Source organism: Nycticebus coucang, chromosome 18, assembly GCF_027406575.1.
Source record: "Nycticebus coucang isolate mNycCou1 chromosome 18, mNycCou1.pri, whole genome shotgun sequence".
Lineage (NCBI taxonomy): Eukaryota > Metazoa > Chordata > Mammalia > Primates > Lorisidae > Nycticebus > Nycticebus coucang.
Window position 1 is genome coordinate 75,084,382 of NC_069797.1, and position 24,989 is coordinate 75,109,370.

At 56.3% G+C, this 24,989-nt stretch overlaps 1 protein-coding gene across 4 annotated transcripts; it reads right to left on the bottom strand.

Annotated features, from left to right (window-relative positions):
• Positions 1 to 24,989, bottom strand: RHBDF2 (rhomboid 5 homolog 2). Of its 4 annotated transcripts, none has more exons than XM_053569989.1 (19): positions 24,918 to 24,989; positions 12,468 to 12,576; positions 9,506 to 9,676; positions 7,984 to 8,111; positions 7,351 to 7,546; positions 7,063 to 7,266; positions 6,051 to 6,179; positions 5,555 to 5,673; positions 5,235 to 5,429; positions 4,306 to 4,417; positions 4,003 to 4,077; positions 3,580 to 3,741; positions 3,162 to 3,271; positions 3,013 to 3,076; positions 2,821 to 2,915; positions 2,543 to 2,618; positions 2,271 to 2,371; positions 1,947 to 2,100; positions 1 to 1,270 (listed from the first exon to the last, which is right to left on the bottom strand). In XM_053569989.1, the coding sequence occupies exons 3-19, from the start codon at positions 9,653 to 9,655 to the stop codon at positions 851 to 853; spliced, it is 2,490 nt and encodes an 829-aa protein (XP_053425964.1). In that variant the 5' UTR covers positions 9,656 to 9,676; positions 12,468 to 12,576; positions 24,918 to 24,989; the 3' UTR covers positions 1 to 850. The 4 variants fall into 4 exon arrangements, with proteins under 4 accessions (XP_053425964.1, XP_053425965.1, XP_053425966.1 ...); XM_053569990.1 differs by lacking the exon at positions 24,918 to 24,989 and adding an exon at positions 18,030 to 18,173 and having other exon boundaries at positions 7,351 to 7,543; XM_053569991.1 differs by lacking the exon at positions 24,918 to 24,989 and adding an exon at positions 18,030 to 18,173 and having other exon boundaries at positions 1 to 1,085.

Below are 24,989 nucleotides of genomic sequence, written 5' to 3' on the forward strand. Positions count from 1 at the left end.
TTCCATAAAGAATATCATTTAATATGCCTGAGACACCATCCATACAAACTTAGCATTACTTTTTTAAAATTAGGACCATAATATAGACTGGTAAAAAATGGGCCTGACTGAGTCTTGAGCACCTTGGGCCGCAGGTCATCAAGATGCCTCAGCCTCACCACATTGGGCGAAGTGAGGCAGAGGAGGCCCTCACCAGAGCCAGCCTGTGAGGCAGAGCACTGGTGCCGAAGGGAGCACTGGGGAAGGCTGGGGGGCGACACAGCCTCTGGTTGCCAAACATAAACAAAGGCTCTTGGCATCCATCTAACTATGCCTCCTTACATGTTCTCTGTCCCCAGACTGTGGCCAAAGCCTCTCCCACAGATGATCTGGGGGTCCTATGGGTGGCCTCCCAAGGCAGAGGGACAAAGAGAAAAAGGGGTCACAGTAGGCATGGAACCCTGGGCACAGCTGAGGAGCAGCTTTACCCCTGGCAGGGTATGTTCCAATAACAGTGGGGAGAAGGCACCAGTAGGGGCCGCAGTGAGGACCCCTGGAAGAAAAGAAACCTGCCCCTAGGACACGTATCCAGCAGGAGAATGGGAGGAAGTCAGGGCCTGGGACAAGGCTCAGAGAAGCAGGTGCTCTGGGTGTCCTCAAGCTTGGGCCAAGGAACCCCCCTTGATCTTCATCTCACCTGGAATCAACCTTGCCTGGCAGAGGGGACACCTGGGCCCAGAGCCTAGGCCCCCACCCGGGGTCCTCTGGGGTGCAGGGTGGGGGGTGCTCTGCAGGCAGGCATCCATTGCAGGCACAGACACCGTGTTGTCAGTGCTCTTGGGGAGGCAGCAGGCTCTGCTCTGGTTGGTGGTCAGTGCAGCACCTGGTCCAGCTCATACTTCTCACAGAAGCGGTTGGTGAAGGGGAAGCAGGTGAGGAACTCGACCCAGGGCCAGTTAATCGGGTAGATGTACAGCCAGAGCACCAGGGAGGCGAAGAGGCCGGCGAAGGCCAGCAGGGACACCAGGATGAGGATTCGCTTGCAGTACTTGTCGCTGGTGCCGAAGGTGATGTAGGGCAGGAAGGCGAAGGCCAGCAGCAGCCCGCTGAGAAAGCCAAAGATATGGGCGATGTTGTCGATCCAGGGCAGGAGGCCACAGATGAATAGGAAGAGTACGATGGCCGAAAGGTTGAAGAAGGCTTTCCAGGGCCGCTCCAGCAGCTGCCAGCTCTGGAAAAGCTCCACGAAGAGGCAGGCGAGGAGGCCGAACTGTGAGCCGGCTGGGCCCACCTGGGGCAGGAGGGGAACGAGGCACCTCTGGGTACCCGGCAGGGAGGCTGGGCCCAGGTCACCCATCTATGAGGGGGGTGGTTGGGGTGGGGGCCCTGAAGCTGAGGGGTCAGCTGGAACTGCTGGACCAAAGCTGGGCCTGCCCTGCCCATCCTTTCAGCAAATGCTGAGTGCCAACTGTGCCCATCTGTCCAGCAAATGCTGGTGTGGCATCCAGACCATGCCTGCCTTGCAGTACACAGTTCAGTGGGACACTGAACAAGCTGACAAAGAGTCAGGTTGAACTAATCAAGGGACTGCCACTTCTATAGGTCAAGAAGGGCCACACATGGGCCGCTTCCTGCCGCTGGAAGAGGGGCAGGGTTATGAAGAGAGATGAGGCAGAGAAGACAGTGGTCTGGGAAGGTCTCATGTCTCTGGCAGTGACCCTGGGTATGGAGGGGTCAGATGACTCAACAGTGTCACTGTTCCCTATCTCCAGGATTAAGGGATTGGCCAATAAGTCCCCAGCTTAGCTGACCACCTGCTGTTAACCTGGCACTGGAGGGGCCCTGTGTCTCTCTGGCAGACCCAACTGGATAGGCCAGGAGCCAGAGGGCTGGCTGACCCCATACACAAAGTTTCAGGCCAGGAAGGGTCCCATCCCATCCTGCCCCCTCCATCCTCGAGTCCCTACCTCTGCCCGGTATGGGAGGAAGATGGCACTGGCAAGGTTGCCTGTGATACCACTGAGGATAAAGATGATGGCAATGCGGTGCCAGCCAGCCAGCTTTTCCAGGTCACGCAGGATAGTCATTTGAAAGACCACAGACACGAGGCAGTGCACCACGCTGGGGGCAGGGACACAAAAGGGGTCGGCCTTCCTGCAGCCACCTGCTGAGTGCTTCAGGAGCAGTGGGGCCTGGCTGGAGGCCCTGGCCCAAGGGCCTTTCCTCTGGAGGGTCTAGGTGGGTGGCTGTCACAGGGGCCTGGGGTTGAGGGGCAGCAGGAATCCTCTTACCCAGCATGTAGGAACAGAGACAGCCAAAGTCTGTAGAACTGGTCTGGGACCTCAGGATTGAGGAAGGGCAGCAGCCCACACACTTCATCTAAGCAGTGCACCTGGGGTGGAGGTGGGGGACACATGGCAGGCAGTGCCCAGAGAATCTGAGCTGGGAGCCCCAACGTGGAAGGGAATGTGTCAGCCCTGACCCCAGTGGGCTGCCATGCTCAGCTTCTTCTGCTTGGGCCCAAAGCCCCTGGTTCCCACCCAAAGTGTCCACCAGGCCTCACCTGGGAACAGAGTGTTGCTTCCTCGTGAAAATAGCCGTGCATGAACTCACAGTATTCCCGGGTAGTGATCTCGCAGCTGGGGAATGGTGAGGCCAGGGTGGGGGATCAGGGCCCTGAGGAACCCCTCCCACCTCACCCAGAGCCCCTGGCCACAACAGGCATTGCTGGCAGGAAGGGGCTGCTCTTCTGCAGAGATCTCAGCTCTGGATAGTTATCAGAGGGCATCTGCTGAGGCCGGGGGTGGGGGCAGGGGCCCTCAGGTGCCCCAGCCGGCTCACCTGCCCTTGGTGCCGATGCAGCAGGGGCGGCCCTTGATCTTGCAGTCCATGTGCAAGAAGCCTGTGTGGTTGCTCCTGGCCTGCTCCGTGCAGATCTGCAAGGAGGGGCACCGTTGGGGGAGGGCCCGTGTGGTAGATGGCCAGCGTCCCTGACCTTCCCAGACCATTCTCTGCCAGAGGGCATGCAATCACCGGCCACTTGGTGATGTCATCCGGCCAAATGTGTGCACCACTGGAGGCTGGCTCCTCACAGGTCCTGGAGGCCAAGGTCAGATTGGGCTGTGGCTTAGGCGGCCTGGCTGTGGGCCACCCTGAAACCCAGGGGCAGCTCCAGGCTGTACCTGGGGTCCTGGTGGCACACGGCCCCTGATGTGCGCTTCTGGCTCAGATCGGACTTGTCCATGGGGGGCCCAGTATCATCCTGCCACTTAACAAAAGTGGCCAAAGTCTCCTGAAGGGTGGAGGAGGGCTAGTCACATGGGGCAAGGTCATTCCTGTTGGAGTGGGCAGGGGTCCCTCTGAGACAGGGGCTTTTCCCATTGCCCCAGGGCTTCGGCCCATCTCCAGACCCCCGACCCATCATACTCCTGAAATCAGCTTTCACTTCTATAGACCAGAGGTGATCAGCTGCCATTCTGCATAGTGGGGAGTGGGGGCTGAATACAGATGGGGTGGGGAGGGGCACTGTGGCCACTGCCCTGGATAGTCCCCTCCCCTGGGCCAGGAACAAGACTGGAAGGGGCTGGAGGCTGCCCCCACCGAGCAGTCCTGCCGCTGGGTCTGGATGCAGCCCGAGTAGTCGTTCTGGACACAGCAGCCTGAGTCCCGCTCCAAGTCTTGCTCCCGCAGCACCAGCTGCTCAATCTGCTGGTCTTTCCGGATGCAGGGTGAGAACTTGGCTCCCAGGTGGATCAGGTCAATCTGGGGCAAGGCAGGGCAGGGCAGCGAGGAGAGTGAGCTCGGCCCCAGACCTAGGAGGGGCGTGGTGCTCCACCTCTCCCCTGTTGAGGGGGCTACCGAATCCCCCAAACCCTTCAAGATGCCCAAGGTGGGCTCCATGGGCGGAGGAGTACCCTATACTCTACCCCACAGGCGGTGCAGGTGGGCAAGCAGCCCACCTGCCCTGCTGGGTGGCAGGGCACAGGGTTCCTGGCTCGGATGTCCCCCAGCCCCAGCCCTTACCGAGCTGGGGCCAACCCAGAAGTTCTCCTGCTGGATGTACTTCACGCTCTCATATACACCTTTGTTCCTCAGCACCTGTCATGGAGGCAGTGCAAGAGAGGGCATCAGAGCAGTGGGGTCTCTGGGCATGGGGTCTGGGGGTGAGGGATGTGATGGGTGGAACCCCCAGGAAGGGGCCCAGCTACAATGAGACCTAAGCACCTTCCCACTTGGGCCAGATTGTTGCAGTGGGAAGGATTTAGTGTTCACAATGCTGAAGACTCCTGGAGGAGGCTGGAACACCCAGGGTGCTGGCCTACTCACCAGCTGGGTGGTGACATGCTGGGCAAAGCCCACGGGGGCGATGCCATAGGTGCAAATCACCAGCAGTGTGATGATGATGTGGACGAAGGTCAGCCAGTAGGTGAAGTAGGGCCTGGGACAGAGGTGCCAGTCAGCCACACTCAACTCACATCACGACCCTCAGTCCTGCCACACCTGGCCCCTGTTATTTCCATTTCCCTCCAACCCATCCTGCACCACAGCAACTTCTAAGATGCCCCTCCAAGTGTCTCTGTCTTGGCTTGAAATCTTTTGGTAGCTTTCTACAGCCCTTAGGATAAGTTCCCAAAGCTGCCCCCTCCCTCAGGATGTAAAGCCTTGCTATGCCTGCCCATTCTCCAGCCTCTTTGCACTTCCTGGAATAGTCCATACTCTGCAGCCCCAGGACCTTCACACATGACAAGCCCCTCATCCTGACTGCACCGTCATCCTGACCCTCCTCACCAGCTCTTCACCCTGACTCTTATCCTCCTCCAGGACACCTGCTGCACACATTGGGCCACTGCCGATCCTATACTCTGCAAGAACTGCCCCTCCCAGTTGTCTGGCTTCCCAGGGTTTCTGTGCATGGCCTTCCCCTGAACCCCCAGCCCTAGTTTCTCTGACTTGTCCTGCCCTCCCTGCTCCATCTTCCTGGGGATCCGCTGCAGGGCCTGGGTATGGGAGTGTTCAAGGAGCGTTTGTTGACTGGCTGCCATCTGGGAGTGGGTTTGGGATGTAGGCCCAGTCAGTGGGGGGGGGGGTGGGGGGTGGGTGGAAGAGAGTCAGCACACCCCCAAGGGCTCTTCCTGGGTCCCATGCATGCTCCCTAAGGTCAGAGTGCAGCTTCAAGCTTGTCACTACACTTCTGACCACAGGAGATGCTCGTGAAATGCTTGCTGGCTGAATGCGGGGCACCTGGGGGGCCTCACCGGTGGCTGTCGAAGCTCTCCAGCTGGTGCTGCACTGTGCTGCTGATGCTGCGGCGGTAGCTGCGGTTCAGCCAGTTGCCCACCACGCCCAGGCCATAGTGCCGCTTCTTGCGGTCAAAAGCAAAGTGCTTCACCTTGGAGGCGATGCGCTTGCCGCGCCTGGTTGTGGGTACCGGGGCTCGGCCGTGATCCTTCCTGGTGGGGATGGTGGGGTGGCTCTCAGCCAGGGGCTCAGAAGGGGCTTGGAGCCAGGGTAGGTTATAGGGACGCCCCCAGGCTGGGTGTCTGGGCTGGAGGAGGGACTCTGCCCTAGTACTCACAGGGGGACTTGTACCCCGTCAGGGGAGATAGGGGAGGCTGAGCGAGGGATCCCTCGGATGTAGCTGGCAGAGAGTGGGGGAGACTCAAATACGTCATCAGGCATGGAACTCATTTCTTCCTGGGATGGGAATACAGGAAGACAGTATAAGGAGTCACTGTCCCAAATACTGACTCCAACCTCAGTTCAAGAACAAGACAAGGCTGGGCAGAAAGGCTCTTCAGGATGGAGGGGGCAGCCACATGGCCATCAGTTCTGATGGTGACTTTCCCATCCTAGGTGACTGTGATACCCTCTACCCCATCCCAGGACCTCATTCTGCCTGACAGAAATATGGGAGCCTCGTAACTCCACACAGGGTTACAGCTCCTCCCACCAATGGGCCTCTGCATCTCTCAGGGGGTCCTCGCAGAGCACAATCAAGCCCAAGGTCACTTCTCCTAGCTGCCAGGCCACCCCACTGCTGCTGTCCCCGAGGGCTCACTCCCCATGCTTGCCTTACTAAAAAATGAGGAGTCAAATGTGTCTGCCCCATCGACTGCATCCTCTTCCAGGAAGCTGGGGTAGGCAAAGCTGCGTTTGATCACCCGGCACCGCTGACCAGTGACATCCAGCACTGAGCGTCCCTGTGCACCGGGCAGACACAGGCATTCAGCACCAGGGCCCAGCCACTGGGCACCCTCATCCACCTGGGGACAGGGCTTAGGGGACAAAAGGAGCTCATGAGAGTACAAGGGTGGGGAACGGGGCACCTGCTTCTGTTGGCCCCGAGCATGCCATCCTCACCCTGGCTTGGAGTTATCTCCTCCCTGGAGACTTCCTGCCCTCTGGCTTGGGCAGCTGTCACCCCAACCCTCAAGGAACCCACATCCTATGTTTCCTATACTCTTACCCCTGAGTCTTATGCCACATCCCCCAGTCCTACTTCTTGGCACCTTTCTGATCCCACCTCCTGCCCCTCCTCTATAACCACCCTTCACTAAAACTACATCAAAGCTCCTGGTGCTCCCTCAAAGCACCCCACTTCCTCCTGCCTCCAGGCCTCTGCATAGGCCATTCTCTCTACTGAGGATGCTGCTCCCCTGCTTCCTGTGGCTTCCCTGACACCAGCCCCTCTTCTGAACTGACTATCCTGAATGGTGACACCCACCCCTCACCCTGGGCTGGGAGCTCAGCCAGGGCAGTGGCTCTAGCTCTGCACCCCCCATGCCCAACACATAACAGGGGCTCAGTAAACATGGACAGGTGATGGCAAGTGCATGCCTCACTCCGTGCTTCCCCAGCTCAGGAGTCTGTGCAGAAACCGGCTTCCAAAATAAGGCAGTGTGTGCTCAGGAGGGAAGGGGCTGGAAGGACGCAGGTCTGGCTGCTCTCTCTGCCCCAGGGTCCCAGCAAACCCACTGTCCTTGGTACAGAAGACAGACTCTAGGGTGAGCTTTGGGGTATGCTATGAGGAGTGGGAGAGCGGGCAGTGGAGGGGGTGAGGCAGTCTGCCGGAGGGGCCCTCACTTTAAGGAGGGCGGCAGCAGCTTGAAAGCTCATGTGGGCCACAGACATCCTCTTCCGACGTGGCAGGTGGGAGTAGCCAGAGCGGATGCTGGTGAAGGAGGTGAGGGACAGAACCCCCGGGGTCAGCGGCGGGTGCGGGGGGTGGGGCCGGTCCACCTCGTCAGGGTGGCGGAACGCCCGGCCCCGAGCCAGAGGGTCCACAATCTGGAAGGTGGGGAGGTGGTGAGTGGAACTGATCAGGCCCCTGGGGGAAGCCGCCCCTGCCCCTCCTCTGCCCACGGAGCCCACCTTGGGCATCTTGCAGGGTTTGGGGGACTCGGTGCCCTGGAAAGAAGGCACCTCCTGGCTGAGCAGCTCCAGGTCCCTCTGGCAGGAGGCCTTCAGGCGGCCATAGCGCACACTGCAGTGGTGCAGGCTGCGGCGCCGCCAGTGCTGCCGCTTCTCCTCCCAGTCATCACTGACCCCAAACCACTGGGCCGTGCTACTGTGGGGAACGGGGGGAGACAAGGGCAGAGGGCACAGGGCACATACTCTGTGCAGTGGAGGAGGCATGAGGGGTGACCGTGTGGCGGGGGGCAGACCAGTCTGCCCTCCAGCCTCCTGGTTGGGGCCAATGAACACATGGGCGGGAGCAGAGTGAGAAGAGACACTGGACTGGGAGGGTTCCTGGCCCACCCCACCCCCGCAGGGCAGAGGTCCACATCCAGGTCTTTGATACCCCTCAGCCTCCACATGGCGATTTCCTGCAAAGCCTCAGTTTCCCATCTAACCCAGATAGATATTAAGACCTGCAGGGCGTCGCTGCTCATTAATGATGCCTACTCCTCCCAAAGAGACGATGCAAGGACCAGGCCTAGTGAACGTCCAGGCACCAAGAATCTGCAGGCTGTTGGGGGTGGCCAGGTGGGGCAGGGCACTCACTTGCGGATGCTCTGGGACAGGGAGGCCTGGCGGCGGAAGCCGGGGTGCTTCTCAGAGCTGCTCTCCTGCCATCGTGTCCGTGGTTCCTGGAGACTGATACTCTTCAAGTAGGCTGGGTTCTTGGGCCTCTGTGGGGAGTGAGAGGGTGAACAGCTTATGATGCTTTGAGCCCAGGGCCTGGGCTGGCTCTTCTTCTTCTTCTTTTTTTTTTTTTTTGGTAGAGACAGAGTTTCACTTTATCACCCACAGTAGAGTGCCGTGGCATCACACAGCTCACAGCAACCTCCAACTCCTGGGCTTAGGTGATTCTCTTGCCTTAGCCTCCCGAGTAGCTTGGACTACAGGCACCTGCCACAATGCCGGGCTATTTTTTTGTTGCAGCTTGGCCAGGGCCGGGTTTGAACCACCACCTTCGGTATATGGGGCCAGCGCCCTGCCCACTGAGCCATAGGCACTGGCCCGGGCTGGCTCTTCTTTAGCTTCCCAATGTGAAAACCCTGAGGACAAACCTCAACCCTATTTATTTATTTAGAGACAGATTCTCACTCTGTTGCCCTGGATAGACTGACATGGCATCATAGCTCAGAGCAACCTCAAACTCTTGGGCTTGAGTATCCTCTTGCCTGAGCTTTCCTAAGTAGCTAGGACTACAGGTGTGCACCATTGCGCCTGGCTACTTGGGTTCTTTTCCCTATTTTTTTTTTTTTTTTTTTTTTAGTAGAGACAGGCTCTCACTCTTGCTCAGGATGGTCTCGAACTCCTGAACTCAAGCAATCCACCTGTTTCAGCCTCTCAGAGTGCTGGGATTATAGGTGTGAGCCACCCCACCCGGCCTCAACCCCGATTTATAGCCCTGAGATATTTTCATTCTGAACTTAAGAATCACCATTTTCTCATGGTTTTCAGCCAAAGCCCAACATACATTCCCCCAGCTCCTCACGCAGTGCCTCTCGCTGCACGTGGTGCCCCGCCTGCCACTGTGCGCTGCAGAACTCTGGGGGCGAGATGATGGCATGAGTACCACTCCCCTATGCCCAGGCTGTGTGGGAAGGCCACACTGTCAGGAGCCTGTTTTCAATGAGCTCTTTATGGGGCAACAGTACGGACTGTTGAAAATGTTGATGAATTTTCATGCTCCCAGAGGAACTAGGCATGCAAAGGCTGGCTTCTAGTACTGGAGAGACACTGTCCCCATTCACCTGCGTCACATACAGTCCTACTCCTCAAGAAGGGAGACCCGAGTCAGGCCTGGGAGATGCGATGGAAACAGCCAGGGCCCAGGTTCACCAGCAAGCCCTTCCTCGGGGTCACCACTGCCTTTGCCCCCTTGGCCACCCTGAGATGAGCCCCTATATTCAGGGCCTCACTCCCTATGGTATTTTGGGCCCGAGAAGGAGAGGGAGGCCTGAGTCTGGGCTGCACAGCAGCAGAGACTCAGGCAGAAGGAGACTCTCTGGGAAGTGAAGCTGTCCGAAAGGAGTCCTGTGCGCACATCTGTGACCTGTGGGGGGCACCCCCTTACCTCAGGCAGCATGCTGGCCTGCTCGCCAGGGGCCTGGCTCTCTCTCTCAGGTGGCGGGATGGTAATGGACAGGTTGGGTGGCTTCCGGCTCTGCAGGCGGCTGCTGGACACGGAGGAGAGGCTCCCGCCATTCTTGTCAGTAGAGGCCATGGTGGGCAGAAAGCAGGAGGACTGGATGGAGACAGGGAGAGAAGCGGAGGGCATGGAGGGCTGGCAGGGCCTGGGAGGGTGGGGACCCCGGCGCCAGGGCAGGCAGCCAAGAACAAGAACCAACCTGCTCAAAGTTGGTTCAAACCTACCTCAGGGGACCAGATCCAGACCAAACCTGGGTGAGTGGAATGTTATTAGAAGGTCTGTTTTTGACCATCATTTGCATTCCGGACCAGGAGGGGCCTGGGCAGTTTTCAACTCTCCACCTCTTTCCATTTCTGGTCTCTCTGCTCCAAGAGAACCAAACCATCAAAGGAACGTGAAGATGAAAGATTTGGCGCTGGAGTGATCTTGGCTGCCTGGTCACTGGTCAGGGTAGGCCAGGGGGCCATGGGGTAGCTTCCTCTGGACAAAAGACCCTCCCTATGTTCCTGGGGCAGAGCTTAAGGGAGCACAAAGAGAAGGCTCCAGGACAACCTGGTAAACTAAGCCACTGGCCAGGTGCCCGGCTTTGCTGGTGCCTACTATGGCTCCCAGGGCCAGCTTTGCAGGGAGCAGGAGGTTCTCAGAGGGGTCCTGGAGCCAAGAAGCAGGAAGTGGCGGCTCAGCCCAACCTCCAGAGAGACTCAAGATCTACCATGCTGTGCCTGTCCCCAGTTCATTTCTCAGAGACAAGTGAAACTGCCACCTGTCTGGTACATTTTTCTTTTCACAGTGGGAAAATAGGTTATTCTAACAATAAAAGTGACATATGCTCATTTACAGAAGAAAAAAAAAAAAAGACTTGGGGGTTCATAAAGCAGAAAGTGGAGTGAGAGCATGGTCTGCCTGTGCCCCCACCTCTCCATACCTGGAAACAACACCTAAAAGCTTTACACATATCAGACCTTTTCATCTGCAGTGTGGACATCTTTCTCTGTCAACACATCCGGATGGACCTATTCTTTCAATGACTATAAAGTGTTCGTTGAGTGGAACATACCAAGGTTTATCTAATTCCCAGCTGAAGGCTATTTAGGATGTTTCTACCACTCAAGGAGACATACCTCTGATGCTGCAACAAACACTCTCGCCCACACTGTGTGTGCAGAAGACAAAGTTCTACAAGCAGAGTGGCTGGGTTGAAGGGTAAGTACACGCCAAATTTCAATGCATCTTGCCAAATACCCGACAAAGAGGAGGTGGCAATTTACCCCAGCTGGGTCTCTTCTGCGTGTGTGTGCTACCAACCTCCAGTGCCCCTCTGTGCCCACCAGAATTAACACCCTCTGCATGTTTTATTCTCTTCATCACTTGCTCTGCCCCATAACCTTTCCTTGCGAAACCCGCAACTGTTTCCTCTCCCCTATGTCCCAAGGTTCTCAGGGGAGGTTTGTTTTTTTCCCTCCCCTTGTACAAGGCCAGGGAGTCCATATCCAACTCCTGACGTGGTCCTGACTCTGGGTGTGCACAGACTGGGGGAGGCTCAACTGGGTGCCTTTCAGCCAAGGGTATGTATAGGGCTAAAATGTGGGTCATGCAGCAGGCAGGGCAGCAGCTGCCCTTATTCTGAGTCTACCCTGTCTCCACCAGTGCCACCATCCTCTCCCCTCAGGACCACACCAGACTCCCAGTTCCTCTACCTGCTGCCTATCAGACCTCCCTCATACTGACTTCTCCACACAGCAGCTGGGGTTGGCTTCCAAAAGCACAAGTCACATCATGTCATGCCCTACTAACACCACCTGTTCTCACTTAGAGTCCAAATTTCTCACTGGGCTCCCAGGTCTTCTCCCACCTCCTCCTGCTTTCTTGCTTCTCCTAACCAGGCCGCGGTGTGCCCCTCATCATCTCAAACTTGCTGAGCTCTGTCAGGAGGTAATGGTGGGGTTTCCTGGTCAAAAACACTGGCTGGACCCTCTTGTGGTCTTGGACTTGCTGTCGGGGGAGAGTCAGCCAAGCCTGTGCCCATATGATGCAGGGAATAACAGCCCCTCCCTTCCTTGGAGAAGGGCTTGAGGACACGTGAACACACACGATAAACCCTCAAGTGGTATGTCCACACGGAAGCTTAGGAATGCGTCTATGGCCATACCACCCTGAACACGCCTGAGCTCGTCTGATCTCGAAAGAAACTTAGGAACACTCACAGCAGTGCTATGCGTCAGAGACAAAAGGCGCAAACAGCCCAAATGCCCATCAGCAGATGGGTCACACAAAACACGGTAGATCCATGCGATGGGAAATACGAAGCCCCGACAGGACAGGGATGAACCTTGAGAACATTATGCTGAGTGAAAGGAATGGTCACAGAGGGCCACTATGTGACTATTCATATGAAAGCCCAGACTGGGGACATCTAGAGACTGACGTAGACAGTGATGCTTAGGACTGGGTAAGGGGTCTGGGTAGGACAGCTACAGGGTGCAGGGCTACTTTGGGGGTGATAAAAATGTTCTAGAACTAACTGTGGTGATGGCTTGCATGACTGTGAACTACTAAACCCACAGAGCTGCGGGCTGTAACTGAGAGAGCTGAATGGTGCATTAATTACATTCCCATAGAGCCAGCTGTTACTCGGCCTGGCCAGTCACTCCTCCCACAGACTGTCACACAGCGGAGAGGGCGGCTCCTTATCCTCTGGTCCTCAGAGCAGCCCCTCACACTGCCCTCATCACCCCCTCTGCCTCCAGTTGGCCTCCTCCCTTCAGTACCCACAGCTGTATAGCCAGGAGGGTGCTGAGTCCCCCAGGAGGCATCAGTATCTATTGAAAAAACAAATGCCTGCAGCAGCCAGGGACCTGGGTGCAGCCACCCACCTCCAGCTTCCTACCTTCACGGTCTGGGCTCGCCCACAGATTCCTGGGTCTCGTTGCGAAGGACTTTAGAGCATGTTCTCATCTGCTGCTCACTCAGCACAGGTGCGACAGACGAGCAGACGGCTGGAAGGATGGACAGACAGCTCCACGTCAAGGAGGGTAGTAGGCATTCACGGCTTGGAAAGAGGGAAGGGTAGGCTCCAGGGAGAGGCCAACCTTCAGGTTTTGTTTTGTTTGTTTTTTTGAGACAGAGTCTCACTTTGTCACCTTCGGTAGAGTGCCATGGTGTCATAGCTTGCAGCAACCTCCAACTCTTCGGCTCAAGCAATTCTCTTGCCTCAGCCTCCTAAGTTGCTGGACTATAGGCACTGGCCACAATACCAGGCTATTTTTAGAGGTAGGGTCTTGGTCTGGCTCAGGCTGGTCTTGAAACCTATGAGCTCAAGGCAATCCTTGAGTGTTGGGATTACAGTAGCAAAACACCATGCCACCAACCTTCAGGTTTTTTAATCCTCCTGACCTCAGTCTCCCCGTCTATGAAATGGGGATAATTCCACCTGCCTGAGAGGGATTAGAGGAAATATGGAGTATGGTGGCTGGGAGGGCTGTGGGGGCAGGAGGCAATGTCCTCAGGCCATTTACATTCAACTACCTAAAAACACTGCTCTGGTCTGGACATCTGATTGAAGCTGGACATTAAGGTCAAGGTAGTTCCTATTTTTTTTTCCCCTATTTCAATATCTCTTGGATAGAAACACATACCTTAAAAATCTAGGCATTGTTGGCTGCCTTCAGATTAAGATTTTTTTTTTTTTTTTTGAGACAGAGTCTCAATATGTCGCCCTCAGTGGAGTGCTTGCTGTGGCATCACAGCTCACAGCAGCTCAAACTCTTGGGCTGAAGCAATTCTCTTGCCTCTGCCTCCCCAGTAGCTGGGACTATAGGTGCCCGCCACAACGCCTGGCTATTTTTTTGTTGCAGTTGTCATTGTTGGTTAGCTGGCCCGGGGCAGGTTCAAACCCACCAGCCTTGTGTATGTGGCCGGTGCCCTACCCACTGAGCTACAGGTGCTGCCCCAGATTAAGATTTGTTTTCAACTCAAGGCAGCCAAATATTCCAGGCAGCAGTTAAATGATTTAGAAGTGTTTTGTTGTTGTTTTATTAATAATTAATTAAGGTGAAATGCATACCTCATAAAACTAACCATCTTAAAGTGAACAACTCAGTGGCTGTTCTGCCTGTCTTTAAGAGGCCTGCATGGGAGTGCTCCCCTGGGCAGCGGAGGACACAGCAGACCCTCATCAAAGCAGGACCCCAAAAGCAGCCGAGAAGTGCTAGAGGCCAGGCAGGGTTAAAGTGCCCATGTGTGCCAGCCTTGCTTGGCATTCTTTATGCCCTATTCTACTATGTCCTCATATCACCCTTGGGGGCAGACATCACCGTCTACTTTGTAGAGGGAGGTGGAGGCTCAGAGGGGTTCAGTAACTTGCCCAGGCTTACACAGCCAGGAGGGGTGCAACTGGGGCTACAGACCTCTGGCTCTAGGACCTGACGTTTCCTCAGGGGTCTGGTATGTCCTTCCCTAAAGCCAGGGAACATTCAGGGCTGACCAGAGCACAGCCCTGTGGGGAACTGGTCTGACATCCCAGGGCTTTCCAAATCCTGCTCCTGTCAGGCCCAGGGCCACCCAGACAGGCTTCAGTGGGACAAACAAGACTAGGGGATAGGCCCAGGCCCCACTCTGACTCCATCCTGCTGCTGTCCTGTGCTTTGAGTATCAGATCAGGGACTTCAGTTGCCAAAGCCTTCGAAGATCAGGAAAGCTGCATGCCATGCACAGAGGGGCACAGGGTCAACTTGTGGGTTGGGACCCCTTTGTAACAATGAAAATACATCCTGCATATCAGATATTTACATTACGATTCATAACAGTAGCAAAATTAGTTATGAAGTAGCAACGAAAATAATTTTATGGTTGGGGGTCACCACAACATGAGGAACTGTATTAAAGGGTCGCGGCATTAGGAGGCATTGGGAAGGTTGAGAACCACTGGCCTAGACAATTCCTGCTTCTGTGAGGCTGGACCAGCAGCATCAGTGTTCCTTCCTTCTATCCCAAAGTGCCAGGGAGGCCTGTCCCAGCAGCCAGGAGCAGATCTCCCGGCTATGTGTAGTGAGGCCCTCGGAGATCATGGGTGCTGGGTAGGCTCCGAGGAGCTCAGGCAGCCACGTAAGGACACTGCTCTGGTAAAGCTGCGGCCAGGTCCCTGTGTCACATGCTTGTGCTGGTGACAGTTCCAAGCAACAGCCTCACCTGGGGCTCCTCTGGGACCAGGGTGCAGTGAGAGGGCATTGGGAGGGCACTACCCTGGAAAATAGCACCAAAGGGGAAAGGAGGTGGCTGCCGAACGAGGCTGGGGCCCCCGGGCTGCAGCTCAGTTAAAGCCACCAAGGAGGCAGGATCTTTCTGGAACCCAGAGCTGATCACACCTCCCTGAATTCAGCATTTTAGGCTGCATTCCCATCCGCCACTAGACAAAATATGTCCTCCTGTGGTTCCTGCAAGCTCCCACTTCCTCTCACCTGAGGCCAAGCCCCACTGATCCTTTAAGGAAGGTAAAATGTCACCTCCTCCAGGAAGCCTGCCCTGTCATCACCAGACAGAATCAACCACTTTCTCATCCACTCTCTCACAGTATTGCCTATGTGCGGATGTCCCCTACTCGACCCTGGTTAGCATAGAAATCAGTACTCCACTGGTCCCCATTAATGGCTAAGTGGGCAGGAGGCCAGTGAGAGGGTGTGGGTGGCTGGGGTGGTCAGTCCAAATTGGCCCCTGGCTCTGGGCCTACTTTAAGGCCAGGATGAAGGAGGCTGGATGCTGTCTTAGGATAAGTCCCCATTGAACACCGCTCAACATGGCCCAGACTCCCCATCTAATTCCTTTTGGAGAGCTGCCCAGACAGGATGCCCCTCTGAAGTCAGGTCACCCTCTCTGGGATGGCTCTTTAGCACCTGCTGTGACCTCCTGCTGAGAAGGGCTGACACAACCTCAGGCTGGAGAAGGGGCAGACTCAGCCAGCCCCAGGGTGTTCCTGGGGGAGGGGTCCCCAAGAGGAGTGGCCTGACCCTGGAGAGCAGGGGTGGTGCTGGTGGGGCACATTTTCCTGGGAGTGAACATGGCACCTGGGAGAGCTGTTGTAACCACAGAGCATGCTAAGTCCTGGACAGCAGACTCTGAGGAGCTGCACTCCTGAGCCTTGGTTTCCTTCTCTGTTAAACAAGGGCCTGGGACAAGGTACTGGTCCAGCTTCAACATCCATGAAGTTCATAGAGTATAAAGCCCATTTTGCCCTGGCCCCTCTCCACCATGGAGGAGAGATCTCGCTCCTGAGACTACCTGCCCCAACCTGCGCAGAATCTGAGGTCCCAGGAGCCCAGACCCATCCTAGGGGCTTAGGCACTGTCTGACCCACTCTGGGCTCCCACGTGAGCCAATTTCAGGGCATGGAGGAGCACATGGCAGGAACCAGGCAGAAGAAAGTGCTGGAGCCTTGGAGCTGCCCCACCCAATACTCATGTCCTGTGCCCCAGAAGTGCTTGCTCACTGCAGAGGAAATGGTGACATCCTGGGACCAGGCTTCCTCCCAGCCCACAGTCACATCCGCCACTCTTGCTAAGACCCCAAGCTTGCCTATGCACACAGCCCACTGCCACCTGCCCATGGGGGTCCACGGGGGCCATTTGCCCCAGCCTCAGAGCAGCTGGCAAGCTCCAAAGGGGCCTGGGGCTCAGGGTGGGGAGTCAGGATGGAGCCGACTATATTTCTTCATCCTTCAGGGTTGGGTCTAGCATGGGGTGGGAAGATCCAGGAAAAATGTGAAGTACAGAGTTCAGATCACCCCAAGGTCCCCATGAGTTGCGGTCTCTATATCCCACTGTGCTTGGGGTCAGGGCCACCCCCACTCCAGACGGCTTTCAAGATAGCATAACCCAGAAGCAGCAGCCAAGATCAGGCACATGTGACAGAAATGCAGACTCGGAAACCGCTGGAGGCTGCTGCCCAGAGAATCCGGTTTCCCCACAAAGGGTGGGGCTGACGCTCCCCACCAAGCCCTGTCCCGTGGTAAGGATAAGCAAGGCTGCCCAGAGAGGTCCAGGCAGGGGGCTGGAGGGGCCCGCTCCCCACCACAAGGACTGCTGAAGCCTGTACTCCCCCTCTGACCTCACTGCAGGCCACTGTCCCCTCCCCATCTGCCTCTGGCTGCAGTTCCACCTGTGTTGAGGCTCTGGCTCAAGGCCCCTTTCTCTCTCTCCACCTGGCCCCCACCCACACCCCCACACTGGCAGGTTCCTATGGCCTCACTAAGCAGATGGATTCCCCTGGGCTCTGCCATCATTACAGACCAGGGGAGGGCAAGAGCATCAGCTGCAGCCCAGACAGAAGCAGGCAGGAGCCAGACTCCAGAGCCAAGCCTGTGCATGGCCAGAATTGGGAGCGGGGAGGCAGGGGCCCTGGGACAAGGAGAGTGAGCAGCCTGCTCCTCTCTAGAGAGGACAGAGGAAAACCACCAATAACCACTGAGTGTGACTAGGCAATTTAGGAGACCCCTGCTGGGAGGGGCTCAAGTCCCCTTTGGAGAGGAAGTAAGGAACCACCTGGCCCAAGAAGCCACTTCTAGCCTGGCTTGGGCTCTGGGGCTGTGTGTGTGTGGTCAAGCCATCTAGTATCCTGAGAGCAGGCAGTTGGAAGGGGTGCAGGGTATGGCCCAAGCCATATTCTCCCCCACTTCTCTGTCACAGAAACTGAAATTCATCTTCCCTCTCTGTGGCCCTGCTGGGAACCAGGGCATTTTTAGAAAGCTGCAAAGAGGAAGCTGGGCCCTCATCTGCTGCGCAATCCCCAGCAAAACCCCTGGTTCTGCTGACCTCGAGGAGATCTTCAGCGGCATGGAAGCCCAGAAGAACAGTTCTGGAGAAGCCGCCCTCTTGCCCCATGTCTCCCCAACACATCCCCAAGCTGGCCCCCACAGAGCCCATGACTCAGCCCTGCACGCCTCCTTGCCCTGGCAAGGGTGGAAGAGACTAGAGCAAAGGGCAAGAGAGTGAAAAGAAGGCTGGCCTGGGGGCTGGGGGCATTTGGGATGTCAGGAGACAAAAAAGGAGGCAGGGGCCTCAGCAGCAGCAGTATGTCCCCACGGAGGCCGCAACTCCACCAACGGACTTAGAGGGGATGGGGCAAGGGGGCCCCATGGGTGGAGACCCCAGCTGTTGGTCTCTAGAAGCCAACCAGAAGCCTGAGCTCCCTCCTCCCAGCACCCACTTCCCCTAGAGGCCAGCAAAGCTGGTGGTAAGCAGGTGTAGACATAAACTTCACCCAGGCAGCAGGAGCTGGTAGGCCCATCAGCCTGGCAGTGCCAATGGAGGAAGAGTGGAGTCCGTGGGTTCCCCCAGATGTCCCACGAATAGTGGGCCTTGCCCAGAAAGCCTCCCTCATGCTTGCCCCAGATTCAGGTCAGAAGATCAAGACCTGGAGGTTCAGGGGCACAGCCACCCACTGGTTCCTTTGGGCTTACCCCCATCAATCCCTGGGCTCTGGCTCTCCTCAACACAGCTGCAAAAGCTTGGGCAATATAGGCTGACCATAGACATGGGAAGCGGGTGCTGGGCTCCAGGAGGTGCTGAGAGCAGGGTGTGAACCCGTGTGTGTTTGGCAGGGGAGAATGCACCACGGCCTGGATACCCATCTGCACCACCCATCTGGCTTTCTCAGAACCAGTGATCAGCAGGGCTGGCAGAGATGCAAATGTCCCCTCCTCTGCTTGGTAGGGAGGCTGGCTGAGCTGGGGGTACCTGAAGCCCTCAATGCAGTAGCTGCAGATGGCGCAAAGGGGTGGGGGCACCACAGGCAGGAGGAGGGCAGCCGGGCTCACCCACCATGCCCTCCCAGAGGCCCCTCTGGAAATCTCTGGATCCCAGAAGCTGCTGCTGGGGCAGGATACAAATGCCCACATGCCCTTCCACACAGCAGGCAAGCAGCAGCAGCTTCAAGAGCCAGGGATTGGCTGGAGGGGGCAACAGAAGAAAGGGCATAGTGGCCAGGTCCCGGGTGCCTGCCCAGGCCTGCCACGTCAAGAACGTTGCCTATTGTGCCCCGGTTCTGCTGCTCCTTCAGCACACAGTGAAGGGGGAGATCACCCAGATGTTAGAGCCCGGGAGACCCCATCCATTCAGGACCAGAGACCAGGACATTAGAGGCTTCCTAGACGGGGGGGGGGGTATGCACCCCTGGGCTTGGTGTGAACTGTACTTTGCTCCAAACAGTTGTGGAGAGTTACCTCTCACCATCCTGAGTCGGGATCTCATAGACCATGAGCATGCTCAGTGGTCAGGGTGGGAGTGAGGTACAGCCTCGGGTTGGGGGGAAGCAGGCCTCCCCCTCTGCTAGCTGTTCCTTGACACCAAGGTATGACCAGGCCATTTCCAAACATAATCCCCTATGTATACATTTGGGACTCTATCCTGTCTACTCAATTTCTACCGAACACCTCATGGTCTGCCTTCGGAGAGTGAAACACTACCTGACAGGGGAAACAGGGAATGGGCTCAGTCCTAATTGCTGTGTGGTCTTGAGCAAGTACTTAATATCTCTGAGCCTCAGTTTGTTTCTGCATAACATGTAAGACTTAGGTGGCTTTATCACTATCAACCAGGCTCAGCCCAGGATCCTGTTTGGCTGAGGGACAGAGTCTTCCTATATTCTAGAGAGGCGAGCCTTTCACCCAGTGTCACCTAGCCAGAAACAGGGCCCTAGACTGGCTCTCTGTGAACCCAGAGAGCCAACAGCGACCCTTGGTCCCTCGCCTTGACACTTAGGACAGGGCGCTGCGTGCTCTCACTTCTAGAGGTCCAGTTCTGCTCTGGAGTCCCCTAGCAGGGAGGGAATACACCAGGGAATACTTCAGCTTGTAAATAGTCATTAAGGAGCTAATAAACCTGATTTCCCAGTACCTTGCCCCGGGGCTCCCTGCTTCCCCGGAAGGACGCTGGGCTAGCTACAGTGGCTGCCAGGGCTCAGGGCACTTGGATACTAGCCCATCTAGGCTGCTTGTCCCACGCAGCTTGCCAGGTCACCTGTGCACAGCCCCCCATCTCACTCTGGGAGAGCAGTGGGCTCTCTGGTTGAGGAGTATAAATGGCTGGGGGGCAGAGACAGGACTTGAACCTGCCATGGCCACCTACCTCCTGGGAGACTCTGGGCAGGCTGGCACTGCTCAGCCTGTTTCCTCTGCTGTGAATGGGGTGACGCCCTACCATAGAGGCCTCCAGTAAAGAGAACAGGAGATAAGGAATGTACAGTGCCTGGCAGATGACCAAGGCTCAGCTTGTGGCACCTTCTATTATACCCGGCTGAGCTCTGCCACCAACACTCACTTGGTCTCTACATCTGAGCCTCAGAGGTGACAGATCTCCATTTGATAGGTGGGGAAACTGAGGCTTAGAGAGACTAAGTCACCTAAGTTCTCATAGTTCAGGAGAGGAGGGGCTGTGACCCTTGTCACCTCAGCCAGGTTCCTGTGGTCTTAAACCCCACATCCTACAGTCTCTTGCCACCCTGAACTGGTGAGGCACATTGGCAAAGGAATAGGCCAGGGTGGGTGCTGGGAGCAAGTGCTGGATTCGAGGCCTTTGACTCATGGACCCCTCCTACCCTCAAGCAGAAGTGACAACACCTAACTGCTTGGACAGGCTTCTCTGCTTACTGAAGGGCTTTTACAAACATTATCTCACTTAATTGAGGCTGAGGGTGAGAAGCGGCTGTCATTAGCCTCACCTGCTGCCAAGGTCATAGAGGGCTCAGGCCAGGTTTGTTGGCTCTAAGTCCTGCTCCCATCCCAAATCCATGGTAGATCCCCTGCCCTTCTCTTCCAGGCCTTCTCGTGGTGACCCAGAGGCAATGACCTGAGGAGAAGGAAAAGGTGCTTCTTGCCAGGGACCTGGGGCACGAAGCCATCCCTTTTCACCTGAGGATGCTGCTGGCCCAGGCCTGGGGGGGCCACACATGGGAGGCAGCTGACCCCACTCCCTGCCCCATGAGCCTCTGCCAGAGAAGGCACAGCTGAGGGTCATCCTCTCCATGACCTTCCCCCCCAACCCCCTGCCAATACTATCAATGACACTCGAACTGGCAGACAGGGAAAACCCCTGGGCAGGGTCAGTAGTTCACATCCAGATGGAAATTCACCCTCATTTCCCTTGGCCACCAAGCCACTGAGGTATCCTTGCCCCAGAAACAGCCATTTCTATAGAATGGTAACAATAGTGCTGCCACTCGGTATATGCACTCTCATCCAGTCTCCCCATAGTCACAGGACCGGGTCTCTGCCATCACTCAAGCCTGTGCCACAGGCAGGCAGCTGGACCCATGACCATTTCTGTCGTGGCTCCTCTGGGTGCTCCTACCACAGCCAGGCACTGGGCTGCGGCTTGTACACAAATCACCACCGAAATCCTTGCCAGATACAACTGCATGTAGACTACTCTTACCCGGACGGCGCCTGTGGCTCAGTCAGTAAGGCGCCAGCCCCCTATACTGAGGGTGGTGGGTTCAAACCCAGCCCCGGCCAAACTGCAACAAAAAATAGCCAGGCGTTGTGGCGGGTGCCTGTAGTCCTAGCTACTCAGGAGGCTGAGGCAAGAAAATCGCCTAAACCCAGGAGTTGGAGGTTGCTGTGATGACACGGCACTCTACTGAGTGTGACAAGTGAGACTCTGTCTCTTAAAAAAAATAAAAAAAGGACTACTCCTACCCCACTCTACAGCTGGTGAAACCAAGGCATGGACTTTTTCATTTGAGACATTGTGTTGCACTGTCACCTGGGCTACAGTGCCATGGCATCATCACGGCTCAAGTGATCTCCCTGCCTCAGCCTCTCAAATAGCTGAGATTACGGATGTGTGCCATCACACCCAGCTAAGTTTTTAATTTTTTATAGAGATGGGGTCTCAGGCTGGTCTTGAACTCCTGACTTCAAGGGATCCTCTCACCTCAGCCTTCCAAAGTGCTGGGATTACAGGGATGAGCCACTGTGCCTGGCCAGCATGGGCTGAGCATAGGTGCAGACCATTGACCTGCCAGTTCTAGACCCTGCTGCTCAGTTCCCCAAGTTTGGAGTCACCTCCCCACCCCCTGCCAATCAGCACACTCCCCTGTGCTCTAGGCCTGCGGAAGATTGGCTGGCCTCCCACACTGCCTTACCTAGCTCACACCATTTTCCTAGATTGGGCTGGGTAGCACTCAGCCTGGAAATGCTTTCTGGCAGCTTTTGAGCCACACAACCAACTCGTGTCTGGGTCCCCAGACAAATTAACTGGAGGAGAGAAAGCAGACACAGTGGCCCTCTGCGCTGCCCTGAAGATGAGAAGAGGGGAGCTTTTCTTTATACCTGCCTAGTTCTCAGACGGAGGCAAGAATAACTTTACGAGTGGCCTTGTTCTTCCTGTGTCCTGAAAACTGCCCTAGCCTGACTGCCACTCGAGGTCAGCCTGCACTCAGCGGGCAGCGCTGACGTCCTCACCACTCCTCCCCCAGCTGGCTCAGCTGGGTAGGAAACTGGGAGCTGCTTCCGCAGCGCCAGCACATCCCTGCGGACTTGTGAGCTCACTCTGGAAACCCCCTGAGGCTGCCGGGCCTGCTGCAGTGTGACACAGAGATGGGAGGGGATGTGTGTGTTGGGGGGAGCCGAGAAAACACACACACCTGTCCTGTGCCACTCGGGAGCTGGTGGCTCATCCAAGCCACTCCACTAAGAGACCCTCATGTGTAGGTGCACATGCAGAACCTTGACGCCTCCTGTTCTCATCTGATACCTGTCTGGGACAGAGTTCATACAGCAAGCAGAACAGGAACTTTGGTGAAGAGGCCACAGGGAAAACACCACTACTGACCCCAGAGCAGGACTCAGACCCCAGTGGCACCCTCCAAAGCCTTTGTGGGGTAATTTATTCCTCCTCTCACAGGAGCAGAAGTCCTCCTTCTAGGCAGGAGAAAGAGAATGTGTGTGTGTGGTTACACCAGGTATAGCCAGGTAAGAGTCACCCTGTGGTTTGTTTACCTGGCTTTCAGGCTGGGCCTGGGGGTGGACAGCTGGGGTTCAGACCTAGACTCCACTCACTTCCCTACCAACTTTACACAAGTCTCAGCCTTGTGCCTTGAGAGGCAGGCAGCAACGAGGCCACCCTTACTGTTTTTGTTCAACTGAAAAGGAAGGGGTCTCAGACTTCAGTTAAAAAAAAAAAAAAATCCCCAAATCCCATCTCAAACCAGAATGCCATCAAGGTTCTCAGGCAAGAAGGCTGTGTCCAGAAGTGAACAGGATGGAGCAATGGCTCTGCAAGGAAATGGGAGGGGAGGGCAGTAGGGTGGCCTGGGCTCCTAAATGTAGCTGCTTCATTTGATCCTCTCTCACCATGTCAGCCACCTTCCTCATCTCCAGAAAACTTGGGGGTACATTCCTTAAGCCCAACTCAAATGGTTCTGAATCACCCCTACTGAGGTCCATGTGGCCTAGAGTTCTCATGTTTCCATCTCTCACTGATGCCCAGCAAATGCCACAAACAGGAGGTGTCCTCCCTGACCAGCACCTGGGCCCACCCTGGGCTTCTTCTCTAACCCGGGTTCCCTCTTGATTACAAGATGGAAGAAGACTGGGGAGCTGCCAGGAATTAGGAGCCCTATTATTCCCTGGATGTTATTTTCCTGGTGTAGTTTCCTGGTGTGAGTTCAGAAGGGAAACTTCCAGCAGGTCACATGGCATCAGGCACCCATGCTGGCCTCAGCAATACAGCTATGGGAAAATCTATGGGAACAGAGATCACCCCCTGCCCCTCTCCACCTCCAGGGATATCTGAGCTCAAGCTCTGCCCCAGTTCAAGCTCTGTGGGAAACTGCCCTTGGGGTGAAGTGCTCCAGTCCCTCCTGTGTAGCACAAGGACCTGTTTCCTGCAGGGCCTGTAGTAAGGAGGAAAGAGTGCAGCTCAGGGCCCTGAAGGAGGACTCTTGCTAGGGAGTAACTGCTCTCACACCTCCTTAGCTCTTACTTAGGTTTTTTTCAACTTCCTCCCATAACCACTGGGGAAACTGAGGCAGGGAGAAGAAATGAATGAGAAGTAACTTGACGGACCAAGTGCTGTGGCACAGAACTACTGAGCTCTTATTGGACAGTCTTTGTTGCTGGGGTGGGGGCTGTCCTGTGCACTGCAGAATGTTTACCATTATCGCTGGCCTCTACCCACTACATGCCACTGGAACCACACTCACTCTCCCTCCCAAGTGTGTGACACCAAAATGTGTCCAGACATTGCCAAATAATCCTGTGGCAGGCAAAGTCATCCACACACACACACACCCGTTTGAGAACTGCTAGTCTAAAACAAGCTTCAGTTCCCACTCCTGCCCTACAAAGAGTGACAGAGGTATAAGAGATGCCACTATCTTACCACCTAATATCACACACACTGCGGTCCTTCAGCTAGCCATTTGCACAGCAGCAGCCAGTCCACGAGTAAGGTTCAACTTCTCAAGTCCTTGTTCCCCACCCCACCCCCACCCCATCTCAGGGGCCCCAATCCTACAGCCTTCTCCAGGTCTCCATGAGTTGGGCAGGGGCTGAGACACGGGTTCCCTCTCTGCCCTGAGGTATGGGTGAAAGTGGGAGGTCTGTACCCTAGGAGACTCATCCCTCTCTAACTTCTTTTTTTTTTTTCTTTTGCAGTTTTAGCCAGGGCCGGGCTCGAACCTGCCACCCTCGGTATATGGGGCCGGCGCCTGACTCCTTGAGCCACAGGCGACGCCCCCCTCTCTAACTTCCAACGCAAAGCCCTACGCGAGTCTCCACGGGGGCCAACCTTCCCAAGCCCCTCAAGTCTAGAAGTCAGGACTCCCGGGTCCAATTTCTGAGCTCTGTCCAGCCTGGCTGTGTGAGCCGCCGCCTCCATCCTCCACCCCCGCACCTTTGTCACCTTGGCTAAACTGAACACACAAACTTCAACCAGTGCCCACTAAAGAGAAAAGAGTAGGGGAGGAAGGTCTGAATTACAGGCACTTCTGGGACCAAGGCTGGATTGCGCGGTCCAGCCCTGGGGCAGTCCCCTCTCTTCCTTCCCGGGCTTTAAACTTTTGCCCAGTGGTCATGGCCGCACATTTGGTGTCTGGTAGGTCAGAGATCCATTAGGCGTCCTGTCTGAGCCGAGCCCAAGAGCCGGCAAACACGGTCTGCGGCCCCAGCGGCGCAGTCCAAGTCCAGCTACACAGGCACTTGGGAGCTCCACAGGGCCGGCACCCTCCCCTGCCGCGCCGCCACTCATTGTCGCCCCAGGGCAGGCTCCCGCCCAACCCTAGGACCCTTCTGGCGCCTGCCGCCCCGCCGCCTCGAGCCCTGCCCCGCCCGTCACCCCGCGCTCACCTCCCTGCGGCCCCACCGCCCCGGGACGCAGCTCCGAGCGGCGCCGGCGAGCGGCTGGGTGGTGGCTCCCCG

Excerpts from the sequence above, each read along its gene's own strand:
- RHBDF2 (XM_053569989.1), bottom strand. The coding sequence starts at position 9,655 with ATGGCCTCTACTGACAAGAATGGCGGGAGCCTCTCCTCCGTGTCCAGC. Across the intron at positions 3,077-3,161 it reads GTGTGCCACCAGGACCCCAG|GACCTGTGAGGAGCCAGCCT; the intron begins GTACAGCCTGGA and ends CTTGGCCTCCAG. Across the intron at positions 1,271-1,946 it reads TCCTCCCATACCGGGCAGAG|GTGGGCCCAGCCGGCTCACA; the intron begins GTAGGGACTCGA and ends CTCCTGCCCCAG.